At 42.0% G+C, this 19117-nt stretch overlaps 2 protein-coding genes across 4 annotated transcripts in view; one reads left to right on the top strand and one right to left on the bottom strand.

Annotated features, from left to right (window-relative positions):
* The window catches only part of ADGRF5 (adhesion G protein-coupled receptor F5), a 44587-nt gene extending 40930 nt beyond the window's left edge, over positions 1-3657 (top strand). For all 3 annotated transcript variants that reach the window (XM_069850786.1, XM_069850788.1, XM_069850789.1), the window contains exons 20-21: positions 1008-1092; positions 2197-3657. In XM_069850786.1, the coding sequence (XP_069706887.1) occupies positions 1008-1092; positions 2197-2276 (165 nt within the window). In that variant the 3' untranslated portion in view covers positions 2277-3657. The remainder of the gene's footprint in view (positions 1-1007; positions 1093-2196) is intronic.
* A 502-nt stretch (positions 3658-4159) lies between these two features.
* On the bottom strand, positions 4160-18143 carry LOC138717295 (meprin A subunit alpha-like). The gene is made up of 14 exons (XM_069850778.1): positions 18075-18143; positions 17965-17989; positions 17814-17867; positions 17162-17202; positions 16973-17051; positions 16554-16671; positions 15490-15665; positions 12149-12370; positions 11026-11175; positions 8458-8673; positions 7106-7564; positions 5664-5837; positions 4889-5096; positions 4160-4696 (listed from the first exon to the last, which is right to left on the bottom strand). Exons 1-14 carry the CDS (start codon positions 18141-18143, stop codon positions 4549-4551), a joined length of 2139 nt encoding a protein of 712 aa, XP_069706879.1. The 3' UTR covers positions 4160-4548.
* Between the last annotated feature and the right edge of the window lie 974 nt (positions 18144-19117).

Consider the following 19117-nt stretch of genomic DNA (forward strand, 5'->3'; position numbering starts at 1 on the left):
TGACAGATGACTCATCTGGTTTATCATCTACTCCTTCCAGTTTTGTATCATCTGCAGGCTTGGTGAGGGTGCACTTTCCCCATCATCTTTATCCTTAATGAAGATGTGAAACGAGTATTGGACCCAGGAGTGACCCGTCTATGTGTCCACCCCAGGAATGTGCTGAAGGTCTGGGAGGAGGCAGCCTGGGATTAGCCCAGCAGAGCAGCGCTCTAAGTTCCAAGTGCTGTGGAGCTGCCTCAGGCACTGGGAACTGGAATGTTTCCTTAGCAGTTCTGCTGATAAAAAAATAAATAAAGTAAGATCAAAGCCTTTGATCAAACTTTAAAAATACGATTAATTTACCTTCTTCCTCTACCACCTTATGACATCAGTGACAATGCACAAAACTGCCTGATTATCCCTACCATGGTGCAACTTAATGAATGGAGAAGAACTGAACAGAATATTATGTGGTTTTCATCTTTTTATTAGACATTTCTTTTTGAACAATTCCGTTAAATTCCCGAATCAATCTAGAACGAAATAGGAAACTGCATTTCAGCACCAAAAAGCATCTTCCTTCCTGTCTGGACTGTAAAGAGTTGTGTTCCATTGCCCTCTAGTGTGTCAAGTGAAATTTGCTTCTGAATATCTCAGGCTATTGGCCTTCAACGATAATCCCCAAGCGCATAAATCTTATTTTTCTGGTTGTCTTAATGGATATAGTCCCTCAGACAAGGGATCAGGAATCTGTACTGTCTGATACGGCACTCTGGAGCCTAAGCCATGTTCCCTGGACAACAGTTAGACAGGCTGTTTGTGTTCTGTAGTTTCTTTTAATGTTGACCTCCTTCATTGCCATCAGAATCATGCAATTGGGTAAACTTGATGTCTCATAAACACCTAACTTACCTTTCTCTGGACTGCCTGCCTACAATATTTTATTGTAAATTGCCCCCTACCCCCCAGTATGGCTACAAAGAAAGTTCCAGCCTTTTGACACAAAGCAATTTTCTTTCTTACAGTCGTCCTCCCTGATCCTCGTGACACCAATGCTTGCTATGAGCTATCCATTCTCAAGAACCTTTAACAACTTACGTGGGAAAACAGGTATGTGACAAGAGATTTCTCCTGCTGAAGCAGAGACAAGGTTTTGCTTGCGTTCACACTCTCAAGGCCTGGCTATCCTGGTATCTATCAATATATTTAGCTATCTATCCACCCACGGAAGGTATTTCATCTTCAAGTACAAAGGCACGGCAATAGGTCATTGGAACCATTAGTATAATTGCTCATGATTGTAGCATAATGCTAGCAGCATAATTGTCTAATGCTGAAACGAGTATCGGATGATGATGTGTTTCACCAATTCTAAACCAGCTTTGGTTTGAGTTCAATGATACCATAACACAGTGCCCTTCAGTTGATTTACTGTTCATGTGCTCTTCACCACCTCGGAGTTGTGTCTTCAAAACTTCTCTGGCAGTCAATTCATAGCTGTCACCATTTCAGTTATGACTTTATTTTGCAAGATGCATTGCAGAAAAAAATGAGTGATTTCAGTCCTAACTGTGCAATCTTTGCATCCAACTGTTGCTCAGAGGAGGTGGTGACATTTGGTCCAAGGGGGATATGAAGGAGTTTAACATAGGCAAGTCACTGCTTCTTAAGTCTGTTTATTAGTCAGATAATGGAACAAGAAGTTCATCTCTGACTGTGTTACAGTAAATTTACGTGAGTACAGCAGCCAGATACAGAAGCTTCTCACCACAAGAATGAGACTCGCCCACAACTGCTTCCCCTGCTACTGCCACGCGGAACTCCAAAGTTATTATCACTCTCTTCCACTCTCTGCTCTTGAGCTCTGTGCACCTGAGTTTTGTGTTCACAAGAGGGAGGGAGCTGGCATTCATCGCAAGAGCACATGTTCTAGATGTGTCCCTATGCTCAAGGAAGACCACAAAGCCCCTCCACCTGTGTAAATTACTACCCTACTGCATGATCATCAGGACAAGCCGACACACCTTGACAGCATAAGCAAATACATTGACTTCTTTGATCGCTGATTTTGCTGTAATCCAGATCATATCACAGCTGCAGACCAAGTTAAAGCCACCTGGGTCATCAGGACAGGTCTAGCCATCCTTACTTTGCAGATTCAATATGTCCCGTGCTCTCTGACCTTATGCCTAACTGCTATGTTTTGTTTTGCAGGAAAATACAGAGTGTCTTCTTCAGAGCCATCCAGCTCTTCCTCTGAAAACACTTCCAAGACATACTCTTTGCTTAACTGAGGCACTGCAAATGCTGAATCACATAACTCTGAAAGGACCTCTGCCCTTTCCAAGACACATACAAAAAGCACCCATGAGTCATCAAGAAGTGGACTACTTCACTTTGACTAAACTGTTCCTTGGTGCGTTCTTCTGGAATAATTGTTTCTGGTTAACGTGTAAGGCTGGGAAGGACTCAGAGGTGGAATTTCCCAGGGGCTGCCAAGCCCAGAAGAGGTGGCAAAGTGTTTCAAACTTAGAAGGATTTGAAGGCCTTCAAGTGGAAAAGGCATCAGGAGTGAAGAATTCTCAGCCTTTAAGAAGGTGCTTAGCACTATGCAGTACTGAGCCATTTATTGCAGTGCTACCCACAGCTATCGTCCAGTGGTTTTATTATTTCCCTTATCAACTCTCTGAATGATTCCAAAGGCCTGTGTAGATACACAAGTACCTCATAGCTTCTCTACTGCCTTTGTATTAGAATCTGGAAAGACCACATGGTATAGGGCTCTCCACTTTCTATTTAAGACATTCTGGATCTAAAGATTCACAACTGAGAAGGTCCATTTCAGATCTTCAGTTTTGACTTAGATAAAATGAGGACCATGAGGATTCCTGCGTGGTCTTCTTTCAGCTAGAATGTACTGAAAGCTCCATGTGGCACTTGTATGAAGAAAAGGAATCTTTATATCCTTGACTCTAATTGTCCTTCCCTTGTTACGTAATTAAGACAAAGAGGGTTGCTGGCCTCTGCCACAGAGGTGACTGCATTTATTTAATGCATAGTAGTGTTAAGTATGCAAGGAATCTCTTGTGTAAAGTCTGTATATTTAGGTCTCTCAGAGGAGAATCGCACTTGGAGGTCTCTGCAGTGAATACAAACCATCAGGTGCCAGGCAGGATGAAAGGTTTTGTGTAAATTATTGCTCTAATGCTGTATTTGTGGAACCAGCTGTTTCCAAGCCTGTGTACCTTTAAAGGCAGCACTCCTGTCTTCAGCAGAGTGCTGTGAGAGAGCCTGTGAAGTATTTATAGTGCACACGAATGTTGCAAAACTTTATGTAAAATATGACAGATGGAATGATGAAGATTTAGACTTGAGGGCAGTATCAAATACTGCCGTCAGGTGGTGCAGTCTTATTTGGGTTTTTTTGCAAATCAAACCTAAGTTTACTAGTGGTGAACCTGTTCCCAGGACTTTGGGATGATCCAGGATGGGAAACTGTTGCCTGCAGCCACAGCTATGCATGATGGTTTGGTGTGGCCAAATAGTGATGACTGAAGACAATAAAAAAGCATCAATCTAATGTATTAGTTATATTGAATGCAATTTCTTTTTGCTTGAAGATGTAAATATAATACTAGATCTGGAGCACGGTTAGAGATAAAGACCGATATGAAAATCTAGAATCTCTTTGAACTGCATGCTCTTCTTTGGGAACCAAGGAAGAGCAAGGAGGAGAGCAGACTCTGAATAGGTTCTCTTGAGAAGACTGACAATATCAGTCTTCATATCCCAAGGAAAATGGACTGTGTTGTACTGTTTCCCACAAAGGGGGCACGTACTGGAGTGTTAGTAGAGAGTGGTTGCATCTAGACCTTTGAGGGGTTTTTATTCTGCACTGAAGAAACTCTTCATCCTGAGAGTAACAGAGTTCAGAAACAGAGGAGCTAGTGGGTGTAGAGTCTAGCCCTGGGGCAGATAGGGTGTGTTCCTCCCCCAGTGCAAAGGCTTAAAGTAACATCATCCAAAGGGAGCAGAGCCAGTCCCTGTCACCTTTCTCCACCATCACATTCTGCAGCCAGCAAGCTCTGAAGGTGCATTAGAGGAGGGCAAAATTAGCTTCCCTGTGTGGGGAGGTGAAGTCCCTGGACCAAACCAACAGAAGCACTGGCAAGGAACATTTTTAGAATCTTAATATATGTGGTTCTGTGTGACTCTTTCTAGTGTTTTGAGAGGTCCTGCCCCTTATTTAATCTAAGTTTGAACTGTGTTGGAGAATGAATGCATGGACTCCCAGCACTACCGTTTGCTATTGGATGAAGAAACTAAACATTCAAAGAATAGACAAGAGAGGTAGGGTATGAACTTTCATTAAACAGCAGTTCCACATGATGTTCTTTAACTGTGAAGACCTACAGAGTAAACAGATTGACGCCAAGATGTAGATAGAGCTTTTCATCCATATGCTGACTGGTCTTCTAAAAATTATATTCATCATTTTTCACTGAAAACTGATGTCTTATGAAGAATGGAGAAATATTAGATTGAGATTTATCCTCCTGCAGGTATTTATCTTCTAGCCATCACAGAAACGAGGACAATGGTTAAGACAATGGTTCCAGCAATTCCACCAATTGTCATTCCCAGGATGTCCCCATGGACCTGCCTTGACTGACATCTCTCACCCGTAAAGAAGAAGGCTTGTCCTGATGGGCACCTGGAAAAACACAGCACAAATTCACACGGGTCAGGAGTTTTGTGCTGACGTGTGGGTCCACCTCAAGGCCCTCACACCTTCCTTAAAAACCTGATGTCTCAGACCTCTGAGGTCTGTAGCTCTCAATACTTATTAGCTACATCATTTGGCTGAGAAGAAAGTAAAAGCAAGCAGGGAAGAAGTCCATGATACCTGCAGCTGGCTTTCCCTTTTACGCTCACGCAGACTCCGTCGTTCTGGCAGGGGTTTGGGTCACAGGGATCTGCCAGGTTAGGCAGCTGGTCTCCAATGGGCCCCGTGTCCTGGGCTGCTCTCTTCTGTCTTTCAAGCACGTGGCCTTCTGTGAAGGCAGGCAGCTGAGGTACAATAGGGACTTCTGTGTTATTAAGGTGAGTTATATCTTTTAAAAAGAGAAAGAAAGGAGAAAGACATCCGATGAGTGATTCTATATGTAATATTCTTCATACCAGGTGCTCGCAGAGTGCAATGTGGACCAGAATGTATTCCTTGTCCATTTTCCCCTTAGAGTTCTGCTGTACCACAGCAGTTTCTGCGTATTTAAAGCAGAAAATAGCTTTAATACTGAAGCAATACAAACTAGTCAGGTAAATCAGTGATCTTCTGTACTTTGAAAGATTATCATAGAATCATAGAATAACCAGGTTGGAAGAGACCCACTGGATCATTGAGTCCAACCATTCCTATCAAACACTAAACCATGTCCCTTAGCACCTCATCTACCTGTGCCTTAAACACCTCCAGGGAAGGTGACTCAACCCCCTCCCTGGGCAGCCTGTTCCAGTGCCCAAGGACCCTTTCTGTGAAGAAGTTTACCTTCCTCTGAACTCACAATCACTTTAGTCGACATCACCCTTCTGAAACTAAGACACAGAAATGCTTTTAAAAGCTGATCCCCATTAGAAGAGAAGGTGACTCAGAGACAGGTGAATCACAGAGGGGTCTTTACCATTAAATTCTGCCAAAATAATCAGGTCATCATTTTTCAGGAAGCTTCTCCGTCTCATCTGGCTGTGGGATATGAAGTTAGTCCACCCCCAGGCTATGCTCCTATAGCAATTGCACGAGGCATCAAATGTTCCAGTAAGCGATGGCTTCTCCCATATCAAGGTTCCATTAACATCTGCAAAGAGAATGAATGATGAATAAGACCACAAAGTTCTGCAGCTGGAGGTGTGGCATGACTTTTTTTGTGCCATAGAGTGTTAAACGGGATTTATGATTTAAAATCCAGTTTAGAGCTGAAATGTCCAAGCAAATCACAAAAGACTGACAAATTATGGGTGCCAGAAGATCCTCAGATACGATCTGCTTAAAGACTGTGTGAGGGCACTTAAATTCCACCACTTTCGTCCCATTTGTGTAACCAGACACAAGTAACGGACTCCTTGTCACCACCTACAAGCTCATTTCTGCATAAGGACACTCCCTCATGAGTTTTTAAGTACTTGTGGTTTGTGGTTGAGTAGGTTTTGTTCATTGCTGTGGTTCTGATAAACATATTAACACCTAAGGATTAGAACCTCCTCCTGAAAAAGCATGAGCTAAACTTCCACCTGAGAAAGCAAAGAGGGATGGAGATGCATCTCCAGCATTTTATCCAAACTCAATATTGCCCTGTTCTTGTTTCTTTGAATTAACACATCTGTGGGAAATCCTAGGGATGGATGTGGAACTATGGTGCTACATGCCATATAAACCTGGAGGTAAAAGGTAACTCTGAAAGATTTCAGAACCTGCAGTCTACAACCAGCCAAGCAAGCCCAGCTTCAAATACTGCAGAATCATCTCACTGGTGTTTTCAGGTTTGTTTTTTTCCTAAATACAGCTACAAGGTGAAGCCTGTCCATTCAGACCATGGATGTGCAAGTTAACCAAGCCTCCAAAATGCAATCGTAAGTTAAATTATTTTTGGTTTATTGGTGGAATACAGACCCTGCTGGCATTGCACCGTCCTGTGGTGGCATGTCACATATCACACTCGGCAAACCACAGGTAGAATGGGAATCATAGAATCACCAGGTTGGAAAAGACCCACTGGATCATCGAGTCCAACCATTCCTATCAAATACTAAACCATGTCCCTTAGCACCTCGTCCACCTATCCCTTAAACACCTCCAGGGAAGGTGAATTTCCAGCTCTTAGGACAACTTTGTGCTCAGAGTCAAACTCAAATATCGCAGGGTCTGTTCGTAACAACACCAACCATTTATGTATCACTTTTCTCAGCAAATGATCCTTCACAGACAAGAATTCTGAGTCATACACAGGAGAGTGTTCCAAATTGGGAAATGCAGCCAAAGTTGCCCAGATCTGAGTCCTCTGCTTCTCTGACTTGGATTCTTTGGCTCTCATTTTCATCATTCCTCCTCCAGGCAGACATGACTTACCTGAGGTAACATGTTCTGTGCTCGTGGTGAAGCTTCTGGTTGAGGACATCCTCTTCAAGGCATCAGGGTCCTGGTCCAGGACTGTGAGCATGGCTTGGCGGTTCAGAGCTGGCCACTCCAGAACACCATCGTTCTCTCCGCTGCACAAGTGAAAGGCGATGCGAGCATAGCCACTGATTGCAGCGTGGGGATGCAAAGTTATGCCAAACCCATACCCCTCAGGACTATAAAACCGGGGGCTTTGAAGAACAGTGATGGATGTATTTTCAAGGATTTGGCTGAAATTCCGGATGACCCACACAGCTGTGGGACACGGGGCCTCCGTCAGCGTGACATCATCGATAGAAATCCCACCGGATGAAGAGCTGGGATCGCCCTTTAGTCCTTGGAAGAGGTAACGGAACTTTTTCTGAGCGTTCAGGGTTACATGGGCTATTTTCCAGCTGTAGTCACTGTCCGCTGTGGCATAAGGAAAGAAAAACCGTGCTATCAGCAGGATTAGTGATACTGTGAAGCAGCTTACTCCTAGCCATTCATTCCAGCTGCGTTTTCAGACAACTGGACCTTTTGAGAACCTGGATGCTGGAGAACTTAAGTTGATAGTGTGATTGGAAAATACTCACATGGACTTATCGTCTAAACGCTTTGTCCACATTATACTAGGAGCACTTTGCACATCAGTGAATGACAAACTCTAGTATAAAGGGGAGCAGGCCAGAGGCCAAGACATAAAAGTGAATGGGAGTCAGTGACCCAGCGTGTTAGAATTAATTGCTCCTGCTGCTTTTCCAGGGACTTGTCTTTCTCTGCAAACTGCTGCAGCTTTACTTAAGCGGGTTATCACACATCTTCGGTTTTGACAACAGAAACACAGTGACTGAATTTGTCCTACTTAGCGAAATCATCCAAGTGGGAACTCAGTTCACAGTTCCAAAATTACATATATATTTATATTTCCACGCATATAAAAGTCAGGCTGGGCTTCTTATTGCAGGTGAGCATAGGCATTTACATCTCAACAGCTCACTGACAGGTGATGTGAGAGCCAACAGAGATCTCATCAGTTGATCTCCAGCAGAGTTTGGGGTCCCCCTGAATCACTAAGTGTAGTATAACCCTGTCAGGAACGTTGTGACTCCTGCAGTGGAGCACCTCAATTACATTATTACAGCCCACAGTTTCATTCCTAAATGCCCTCACCTAATACCAAGATCCTTATCCAAGCCACGAGATATTCTGGTAGCTTTGGGAAAATCTTTTGATTGTTGAGCCAACCCACTGCATTCATGGACTAGGTAAGACAACTTTTCCTCCCCTGGTATTCTCTACATTCCTCAAATTTCCAGCATTACCTTGAAAGGTCTGGATTCTCCTCATCTTGCGCACATTTCCAGTGCCATCATCCTCTTTAATCCAGATGATCAGCTTGTCAGAAAGGCTTCCTGTGATCTTATAGAAGAACTGGAGGCACTGCTGAGTTCTCTTGGGATAAAGGATGCGGGACTCCAGGACTGCCACCTCATCTGCCTTGCCAGAGTTGGTGCTGAAGTACATGAAATAGCCAGCATCTATGAAGAAATTATAGAATCATAGAATAACCAGGTTGGAAGAGACCCACTGGATCATCGAGTCCAACCATTCCTATCAAAAAATTGTAGAGCATCACTGTCTCTTTCCAGATTTCCTGCTAGGGGCACGGTGTAAATTTATCAACTCCACTCTTTTAGTGAGTGTAAGGGTAGTACTTAACATAAATAGTAGAGAAAATGGTATATGGTAACTAGTCAGGGTAGATCAGGGTAAGAAAAGGACTACTAGTTTAGCATGGAACTTGTTGCTGGTGCCTGATGCCAAGTTGGAAGTTCAGTGTCTCAGGGATGTCAGAGATACGAGACAGAGGATTCAGTGCTGGCTGCAAGTAACTAGGAAACATAATTTTAACTTGATTTATACAGAAGAGAATCTGAAGATGAGCTCTTAGAGGTCATATGCTAAAATACCTTGTAAAGAGTAAGATAATATCTTATCAGTGATAAAGATAATAAAAAAGGTTTAGACAAAGATGATAAAAAAAGAGTTTGATAAAGATAATAAAAAAGGGTTGGACACAGAACTAACACTCTCCTGACCTTGACCATGAAAAAGCTCTTTTTTACAGCTTGTCCTAAGACTTTTCAAAATTCAGCTTCTCAGTTGGGGGAAACTAAGAATTCCTGCCCATCTAGTTTAGTTTCCCACTAACATTTTCTGAGGTGTTCTTTACTTTATATTTGAAATGACTACTTTTATCCTTCATAATTTGCACATGAATCATATCTTGGTATCAGAGGGACTTGTCACACCTTATCTGTATTTCATTGCTCTTTCCTTATTCATTTGTCTATGATTAAATTAACAAATAACCTTTTTTTAGCTCTCTAGATGTTAGGCTGAACTTTCCCTCCTTCAGTTTAGTCACTAATAAGTCAAAAACCTGAGAAGTCAAACCTGTTTGAGCAAAACATGCTCTGCCTGTGCTAGAAACCAAAAATTTACCCCGACTTGAGATGACTGCAGAATTTCTCCAAAAATGCCTGAATTCCTAGTGGAGTCAATGACTCTTTGAAGGTCTCCAAAAGGAGAGGCACTCCCTACTCATGCAACTCATTTAGACACTCTGGAGACCCTCAGAAGCACCTCCTCCTCTTCACTAGGTCTTCAGATAACGTCAATATTTATTTTGTACCCATCACTAGATAAGTGACTTGTATAAGTGCAAGTTAAGTCCTTACTTAAGACAAACTGGATTTTACCTGACAACCTCAAACAACTCAGCAAAATAGTTTTTTTCAACTACAATTATACTTATGGGGGGGAAAAAAAGGAGAGAAAGAAGTAAAAACGAGTATTAGGAGGATGTACTTATGGAAGCTGTCAAATGATTTGCTTGTGTTATATTGCATTCTTGGACCTGATGGACAAGTGCCACCAGTCTGAGAGGTTGAGGATCTGTTCTTTCCAGTGTGTGGGCCATGTGAGTCTATTCCTGAGTGCAGCAAGTCAATTTTTTCCTTGATCAAAGAGTGTACAAAGCACACCTGATTGTGCTCCAGGCCATGATTCCTTCACTCTCTACTCTTTACCACAAAAATTACTCTTTTTTTGAAGTCTGTAGTAGTTTACCTTGTTTAAAGGCTGACAAATCAGCCCCTTGCTTTTCAGAACTGCCTGTGGGGTTTAATCTTTATTCTCACTTGTAACATATCACCTTGAAACTGTGACTCAGGCTGACTCGGTCCTTCTGAGATTTTTCTTCCTTTGAAAAAGGCAAAACTGCCACGTGAAAAAGAAAATTATCTCTGAATGCCTCTCATAAAATACCTTGCAACTTTCCTCTACCTCCAGAACTAGCACTCCTCAAGGTTAAGTTATCATTCACTTTACAAATACAACATTTATGAGTGGCTATGACTGCTGTTTCACTCTTATCATGGGGTAAAAAAACTCTCACTCAGACTTTGGAAGTTACTGTAAGTCCTTTCCCAGGGTATATTCAAAAGGCCTCTAGTTAAGATTGTCCTTTGTCCCCTTTTATCTTGCTGGTGTGGAGACCATTCCACTATGTTGGAAAAGCTTAATGAGAGCATGAGTGCAACCATAAAAAGGGTCAAGACGTGTGGAAAGAAAAAAGGCTTTTTGCTTAACTAGAAACATCACAACTCAGGTGTTTGCTGGGTAGTGTCTTAAATGCAATCGTTTCATCCTGTGTTTTCAGAGTAGCCAGTGCTGGGTTTTTCAAGGGCTGACTACAGGGACAGGGTCAGAGAAGTTATTAAAGATGCTCTATTTAAAGCACATGGACCAGTACAGACATCGAGCAAGGGACCGTTACTCCAGTTAACCCCTTTTCCATAGGGAAGAGTACTGTTACTGCGTTTTACCTCTACAGCGCCCAGAAAGCGTGTGGTCCTCCTGCCCGGTGGCACCGCTCTGTTGATGGACCCAGTCTAGATCATCACTGGTGCCCTGAATCATGCCACATATGTTTTCAAGCTCAAAAGAGCACTGGTCCAAAAAAGTGTGAGTGGAAGCTGAAAAGAAATGCACAGATGGTTATCTCCAAAGCAGTATTTCCCTAAAATTTCTGCTCTAATTTTGGGAGGGTTATTTGCACTAGGATAGCCATCATGTAGAGAAGAAAACCCACAGCAGATGTGAACCCAACGACTCAAAAGAGGAAATATTTGGTTCCTGGAGGAATTCCCCGCAAGGAGTTACCAACATTTGACCACTTGGCAGAAGGTTAAAAAAATCCCTTGAGACAGCAGAAATGCAGGGGCTGATGGTGGCTGTCTTTGTGTCTACTTGTCAGGCTTGGAGAGACAAGTCACTTTGTGACCAGTGGTGGTGTTGAGTTTAACCATTCCTCTGCTGGAAGTTATTGTTCTTCACGGCTCACTCGTCTGCACGAGGAGCATCAACACTGTCCTTCCACTTCAAGCAAAGTCCACCCAGTTACCTTAGGCTGGTTCAGCTGAGTTTCCCTGCAAGTGGATGATTCTGGGGGCAGATCCACGGGGATATGAACTTATTGCTAATAATCACACATGGTGATAACATCTTCAACTAGATTAACAAACAACTAGATGGAGTGTTGGACTCTAGACTTAGCCAATCCCGGGTGCAAAATAATCTAATTAAGACCTAAAGTCAGTAAAAGAGGACAAAGTACGGTTGAATTTGCCTCCCAAAGGAGGCCAAATGAAGCTGCCCAAACAGCAGAACACAAGAACATTTCAGAAACATGAGGAGCAGTATAGAAGAAACAATGTGAATGAACTTACTTCCATCGATTAATGGAACAAATATAACGACTGTTAGTAGAGACAAAAAGAAGGATAAGGACGGAATAAATAGTTTGAGTCTCTAAACCACAGGCCCTCTCCCATATCACCTGAAGAACAGCTGAAAAGAGGTTTTGTGATTTTGGAGATTTGGGAGGGAAACCAGCCAGTTTCAAGTACAAACAAAGAAACAGATGACAATGGTTAAATCATGACTTACTGCAGTTATACATGCGATTCAGTCTTTCCAGGTCAATGGCACTGAAGTCTAGACGTTGTCCAATAATGTCATTAAATTCTGGTATCTTCGTTGTGATTGTGGGGACGTTTGGGTTTTTGTTAAATGAAAGCGGTGCATAATGCATCACTGATTCATAGTCATAGGGGGTGTTCAAATCAGTGATGTAGCCATCATCGTACTTCACAAAATTATGCTCTCTGCCTGGTAAAAGAACAGAGAAGTGCTTCATTTTTAAAGAAACTGGAAAGGAAGTGGTTTTAACATGGCCCCATGGATACTGTGTTCTGAGGCACAATTGATATTCTCAAAAGCAATTACTTTACAATAAAATATTTGTAAGATCTGATTATGAAGTAATGTGGACAAGAAAAAATGGTTTTGTAATGCAGTTCTGCACCCTCACATGTGCCTTTTGCAAGTTCCAAATCAAATAACAGTGAGCTGTAGAAAATGGGCTGTGTAGGAAATCAGATTAGGTGGACTAATATGTGCATCCATAAACAAAGGTTAAACTTAAGAATTAAGGTACTTATTCCAGAGCCTGCAAATATTGAGGCAAATGTTTCCCAGGGTATTGGATCATATATGAACGAGGTCCTGGAGCTCTCCACTCATTTAGGGGTGAGGTATGACCGTCCTGGAGTACCTCCAGGTTCTGTGCTTCTTTGAAGCAAAGAATACATTAAGAATCTGTGAAAAAAAAATGATGATTTTACCCTGGATTGACAATATTGCTATGATATTTCTTTTGAAATGTCCTTTAGAAACACATTTCTCATGGTTTCTTAGAGACTTTTTTATTCCGAAGGTGTCTGCTAACACAGAGAGAGGGAGCTATTTCACACACTGTGGTTTGGAAGTAAAAAAAGATTGCCAGCATTTCCAACTACAAATCCTAGGAGGAGAGGAAATGGCCTCAAGTTGCACCAGGACAGGCTCAGATTGGACATTAGGAAAAACTTCTTCACTGAAACGGTTCTCAGGTTCTTTCAGAGGCTGCCCAGGTTGATGCTGGAGTCCCCATCCCTGGAGGGGTTTTAAAAAAGGGTGGATAAAGGGCTTAGGGATATGATTTAGGAGCGGATAGGCACGGTTGGGCTTGATGATCTCCAAGGACTTTTCTAACCAAGCAATTCTATGATTCTATGATTTTCAGACTGTCATTTGCTCTCCAAGAAGAAGCAACACATGACTGCGCTCGGTGGATAATTACAGCTCCTCTAGGCCAAGGCTGCCCTTCCCTTCTGCAACTCCATTCTTGGTGCAAAGGTCTTCAGTCCAAGGCTCAGGATTGTATAAAACCTTGGGACTATTTTCTCACAGATACTTGAATTGCAATTTTTATCGAAAAGGGTGAGAATCTTTCTAATTAAACGCTGTCACTTTTTATAGCTGGGGACAAGATCTTGGCAGGACACAGGCACTTGTAATAATGTTGGTTTTTAAGATCACTACCAAGCAGAATGTAACTTTTCTTTGTTTTTAAAAGGAATAAGTCATACAGTGAGGAGATTATTTCATTACGCTCTCTTGTGTGTTTTCTCTGAAGTCTAATAAACTTATGAGATTTTCTATCAACAGCAACATGAACAGGGAATCTCTTCTCTCATCATCCAGCTATCTGCATTGCAGTTTGTGGAAATGTGTTAGGGAAAAACTACTACCATGCTATTAAATTTAGTTCTGCAGACCAGTAATAGAGGAATAGATGTGTGTGCAGACACAGAGAAAACAATCTTATCAGCCTTATTCTGCTTTAGAAGAGCAGACTTATTTCAAATGGCTTCTGTAGAAATTTTCTACTTAATGAATTTGTCTAACTGGAAGATTACATTTTATAGTACAGATAGAAACCTACAGAATATATGGCTTGACTGTAATGATACCAGACCAGTCCCACAACTCCTTGCAGGATAGAATCACTCTGAAGTCCATCACCTGTATCATTTTTTTGATGTCCCAAATTTGTGGCTACTGAATGTACCACAGGTGGGTTGAGAGGATTCAATGATATATCTTTTTGGAAAAAAAAAATAAGGCATGGAGAATTGGCACTGTTTTGGCAAGATTTTCAATACGTCTGTACATCGTGAAGCTACAACAGTACATGACACAGGAAGTCTTCTTGCTTTGGAGCTGGTTGGCTACTTGTTGTAAGCTCCCATTCACTCTTTTTCAAATATATGATCATTACGTAGTATGGAACTAGACTTCACAGGAGACAGCAGGACAAACTGCCTAGGGACTAGGGGGAATGCAGAGACTTTACAGAAACTCGTGAACTCACTGAATCTGATGATACTAACCCTGAAGGCAAGAAGGCAGAGACACACTGGGCAGGGGAGAGCAGGATAGAGCCCTATTTTATGTGTCTTGTCTGATTTAATCCTTTAAATCTTCTTCATCTATAGAAGTGGCTCTTTCCAGTTTCAGGAAAGCCTGAATTTCTGAGAATAAAAATGTTTTCAGATTTTGAAAAGACCTTTGACTAAAGAAAAGCCACCTCAAAGCTCACCATCCCAGTTAGTTTAAAATTTGTGTTACACAGCAAGATGAAACAGAGAGAGAGGCAGTGATTTCTCCTAAATGACTAAACAAATCAGCCCTGAAGCCAATGGGAATTAAATGTTCTGACCAAGCAGAGACTCTCTCTTCTGGCCTTGGAAATTCTTTGACCAGAGAAGGTGCCTCAAAATTCTGCTGCTTCTACAGATTGATTTACAGCAATCTTAAGAATGGTCCAGCTTTTCTACAGTCACAAGAAGGATGTTGAGGCTCTCGAGCGAGTCCAGAGAAGAGCAACGAGGCTGGTGAGGGGGCTGGAGAACAGGCCTTATGAGGAGCGGCTGAGAGAGCTGGGGGTGTTTAGCCTGGAGAAGAGGAGGCTGAGGGGAGACCTCATTGCTCTCTACAACTACCTGAAAGGAGGTTGTGGAAAGGAGGGAGCTGGGCTCTTCTCCCAAGGGACAGGGGACAGGACGAGAGGGAATGGTCTCAAGCTCCACCAGGGGAGGGTCAGGTTGGACATTAGGAAAAACTTTTTCACAGAAAGGGTCATTGGTCCCTGGCAGAGGCTGCCCAGGGAGGGGGTTGAGTCACCTTCCCTGGAGGGGTTTAAGGGATGGGTGGACGAGGTGCTAAGGGACATGGGTTAGTGATTGATGGGAATGGTTGGACACGATGATCCTGTGGGTCTCTTCCAACCTGATGATTCTATGATTCTATGATTTATTTAAGAAGGTCTTAAAAATCTAAGGGAGAAAAGAAGATATTGATAACTCTACACTTAAACAAAAAGTGACTTGAAGGTAAAAACCCACCTTCAATAATTTCATCCCACCAGATGGTCACATAGTCATCCCGGTCCATCCTTGACTGTTCGTGATAAAATCCCAAAGCGTGCAGGATCTCATGCTCCACAATTGCTCTGTAGTCACACCCTGCTCCAATAGAGAGGTTCTGTCCTGTCTTCAGGTCCCCCACCATGGACCAACACCTGAGAAAAAGGGAGATCTTACTGTCTGTGAAGTAGAATTTTCTTCTCTGTATTTAGTTTCACTAAATTTTAATTGATATCAAACCAGGTGTAAATATGAAAGGAATAACAACATTATTTAGGTACTAACTGAGTGCCTTGGTATTATACAGATACTCTGCTCTGAAAGCAGAATAAACCCCCAAACACATACTCAATACCACTTGCATGAGGCCAGCATTTTACATACCCTCTGAGATAGACAAGCTCACCTCTGATTTTTGAGATCCACAGAATTTTAGTCCTATATCAGCTGCCTTTTTCCAAGAAATAAGACAAGAAACATAATACTTGTATAGCAAGAGCAAGCTCAAGACAGACTGAGCTTTTTTGTAATCACCTGGGCTACAGAAATGATCTGGGAGAGTTTAGAGTAGCAGTGATATTACAATAAAATGGCTTTCCATAACTTTTGGGTTTTGACCTTTGTTCTAAATATTTCAAAACTTAAATTTTGGCTATTCACATCCTTGCTAAGTTAAGAGAACGTGCATCAGGGTCATTTCACCCATCACTGAAATGGAAAACAACCCTCGGTAGGAAAGTGGAAACGCGTGATGAAACCCCAGTGATGCTGGGATAACCTCCTCAAAGACTAATCCCCCAAATATCAGATGTCTAGTCCAAGCTCATCATCTAAATATTCTCTGCAGTCAGCAGAAGGAGGCAGCTGCTTCCAAGTTTTGTGCCTAAGAAGGAAAAATGGGTTTCTTTCTTTTTCTTTGCTTTCTTCTTTTTCTTTGCTGACAACAAATTTAGACTAAACTTTTGAACTGGTGATGTCAGATGGAATGAATACCCAGCTGATTCCACACTGCAAAACTGAACAGAAATTGGTAACATCATTACCCATTTTGTTTTGTAAAGTATATGTAGGTGCTTTCTCCTTCATATGGTTTGAAATCAATGCAAGACTTCAGGCGGTACATTTCAAACGCCTGGAGAATGACTCCTTTAGCATTCAGATCTGGAAAACACACATCAGGAAAGCTCCTTTAACACACTGTAGATCATCCACCCAGGAAAGGGAAGGTACGCACACAGATATATGCATGGGACCAAAAGAAAAATGATTGAATTTGATCGAGTTATGTTTTTTTAAGGTAGCTATAGAAGAAGAATTTGGTTCTGATATAAAGGACCAACCTGGTTATTAATAAATTTTAATGTGAGAGAACCAGTTCTGAAAAAGGCTTTTTTTTTTTATCACAGTGACTCCAGTGTAAACAAGGATTGGAGCTAAAATATGAATAAAGTATCTGCATTACCTAGGTCATCAGCCAGAATATAAGGAATGGGGGACTTCCATCTGTAGAACTCATTTCTTAGGGCATTTCGTTGATTTTGCTGAAAAGGGAATGGACAGCTGGTGATGTATCTCTTGTGGGGACATGGGCTGATATGTACCAAAGTTACAATTAGGATAAGTGACAGATACAGAGTTTTGAATTACTTACAGGGAGCACGATATCACCCTGAAAGAGATCCAGTCCAGCAGCTGAAAAGCAATTTTATGAAAGGTAATATAAACGAAATATCAAAGTATTAAATATCAAAATATCAAACGAAATATCAAATGTATTTCACCTCATAAACCATATTGAGCCTGGTTATATAAGGTTGATATTCTCAGAAAAATAAAGAAAATCAGCCTGTTTATACTGAAATATAGGGACAGTAGCTTCTACTCAACATCTACCGCTCAGCAAAGTCTGCATTTGGGTGGTGGAAATGTGATGGCTACCATTACCCACATCTCATTCGATAACCTCTTGCTACCAGGCAGTGGCAACAGTCACACAATGAGACTATGGTCTAGAGAACGTAGCAATATTGAATAACTCATCATTGTATAGAATGAAATTGTATAGAAATTGTATAGAATATTGTACAGCGCACCGTAAAGGATACATGGAAATTTGCATTACAGGAAACAAAAGCAGAGAATGACAGCACAATGTCTTATGTCTTTTCCATCTGATTTTCTTACCACATGCATAGAAGCTCAAGAAAATATCTAAGCCGTTGTCTATTAAGTAAACCTTCATAAAACCATATATAGATGCTCATAAGTTTTCAGGCCTTGTGAGAACTTAGATATGAACTCACCTAAGTTGATCTCTGGAATGTCTTTGATTATTACACCCATGTCGGCATCTGCTGCTGCGAGGCAGAGAAAATATTACGTGATCAGATGTGGTGTCACACAGCAAGCCAAAGAAGCTGCTTGAAAACTCTAAAGGATTCACAGACCACTTACCAGCTTCACTGGAGAGTTGCCCAACCTGAAAGAGAATGAAATACAACCCGTATAAGGTATGAGATGTCTCTGGGCTGAGAGGAGCCTATAGAAATCAGGTTTCTACTTACAGAGACAGGAGTACCGTGCACATAATGTAACAGAAGTGCTACACAGAGTGGGAAGATGCTGGAGCCCATTTTTGTGATGGGAAAAGAAGCTGGTCTCTCCCATCTCTCACTATCATCTCTCACAATATATAGGATGTGGTGCTAGGCTTTCCACAGAACATCAGCCAACCAGCTACAGACTTTCCACCTTCATAACATTGTTATGACAACAAGACTTATCTCCTAGATGGCACATGATGGCATTGTTGTTATCAAATGCCCAAGTCCACTTTGGAGGAATGTTACAAAGAGGAATGTGATAACCTCATGTCTTCCATGCAGCTGGTGAAAGACCCACCCGAATTCCAAGTCAGAAGATCTCAATCTGGCCCAAAGTTGCTGACTCCTTCCACTATACTTGTTATCTGTCTGCACTAAGATCTTGGCTGCATTGGAGGGAAGCCACATGCTCAAGCAGAATTATTCTTGCTTTATAGCACTCCAGTGGTATTAGAATTTGGCCTAGTGCTGTATTCAATTAATAATTAACGGAACATTGTAAAGACTGGAGATAAAGGAGATATGATTATGAATGTCCTGACAGTGTTTTCCCACAGCTGATTCCATGGCAGGGCTGATATCGCAGAGCAGAAAACAACATTCCACCCTTTCCCTGCAGAGATGGTCACATATCTTAGTAAATCCTTGTTCTTGCAGCTCAGTGCTGCTTTCTTTTCTCATGGGTTTCAGAGGACAAACTTTTGCCCTGTAATTTGCTGCCTTCTTAGAGGATGCTGGTCAGGAAAACCTCAGGGGTTGACTGAGAAAAGGCTCCAGAACGCTGTGGATTTCCCACAGACCCTGCACCATACCTGTTATCCGCTTGAAAATGTGCCATGTGCCCTGGAGAATCTCACGGCCTTAAAGTTGGGCAACAGAATCCTACTCCCTTGTTTCACATCTGAAATTACAAGTGTTGAAGCTGAGGATGTCCACTTTGGTACTCAGCAATAAACTAGGAAAAGACTTGTGGCACACCACCCGCTACACAGTCATAGAGAGTT

The sequence above is a fragment of the Phaenicophaeus curvirostris genome, chromosome 2 (assembly GCF_032191515.1).
Source record: "Phaenicophaeus curvirostris isolate KB17595 chromosome 2, BPBGC_Pcur_1.0, whole genome shotgun sequence".
Classification (NCBI taxonomy): domain Eukaryota; kingdom Metazoa; phylum Chordata; class Aves; order Cuculiformes; family Cuculidae; genus Phaenicophaeus; species Phaenicophaeus curvirostris.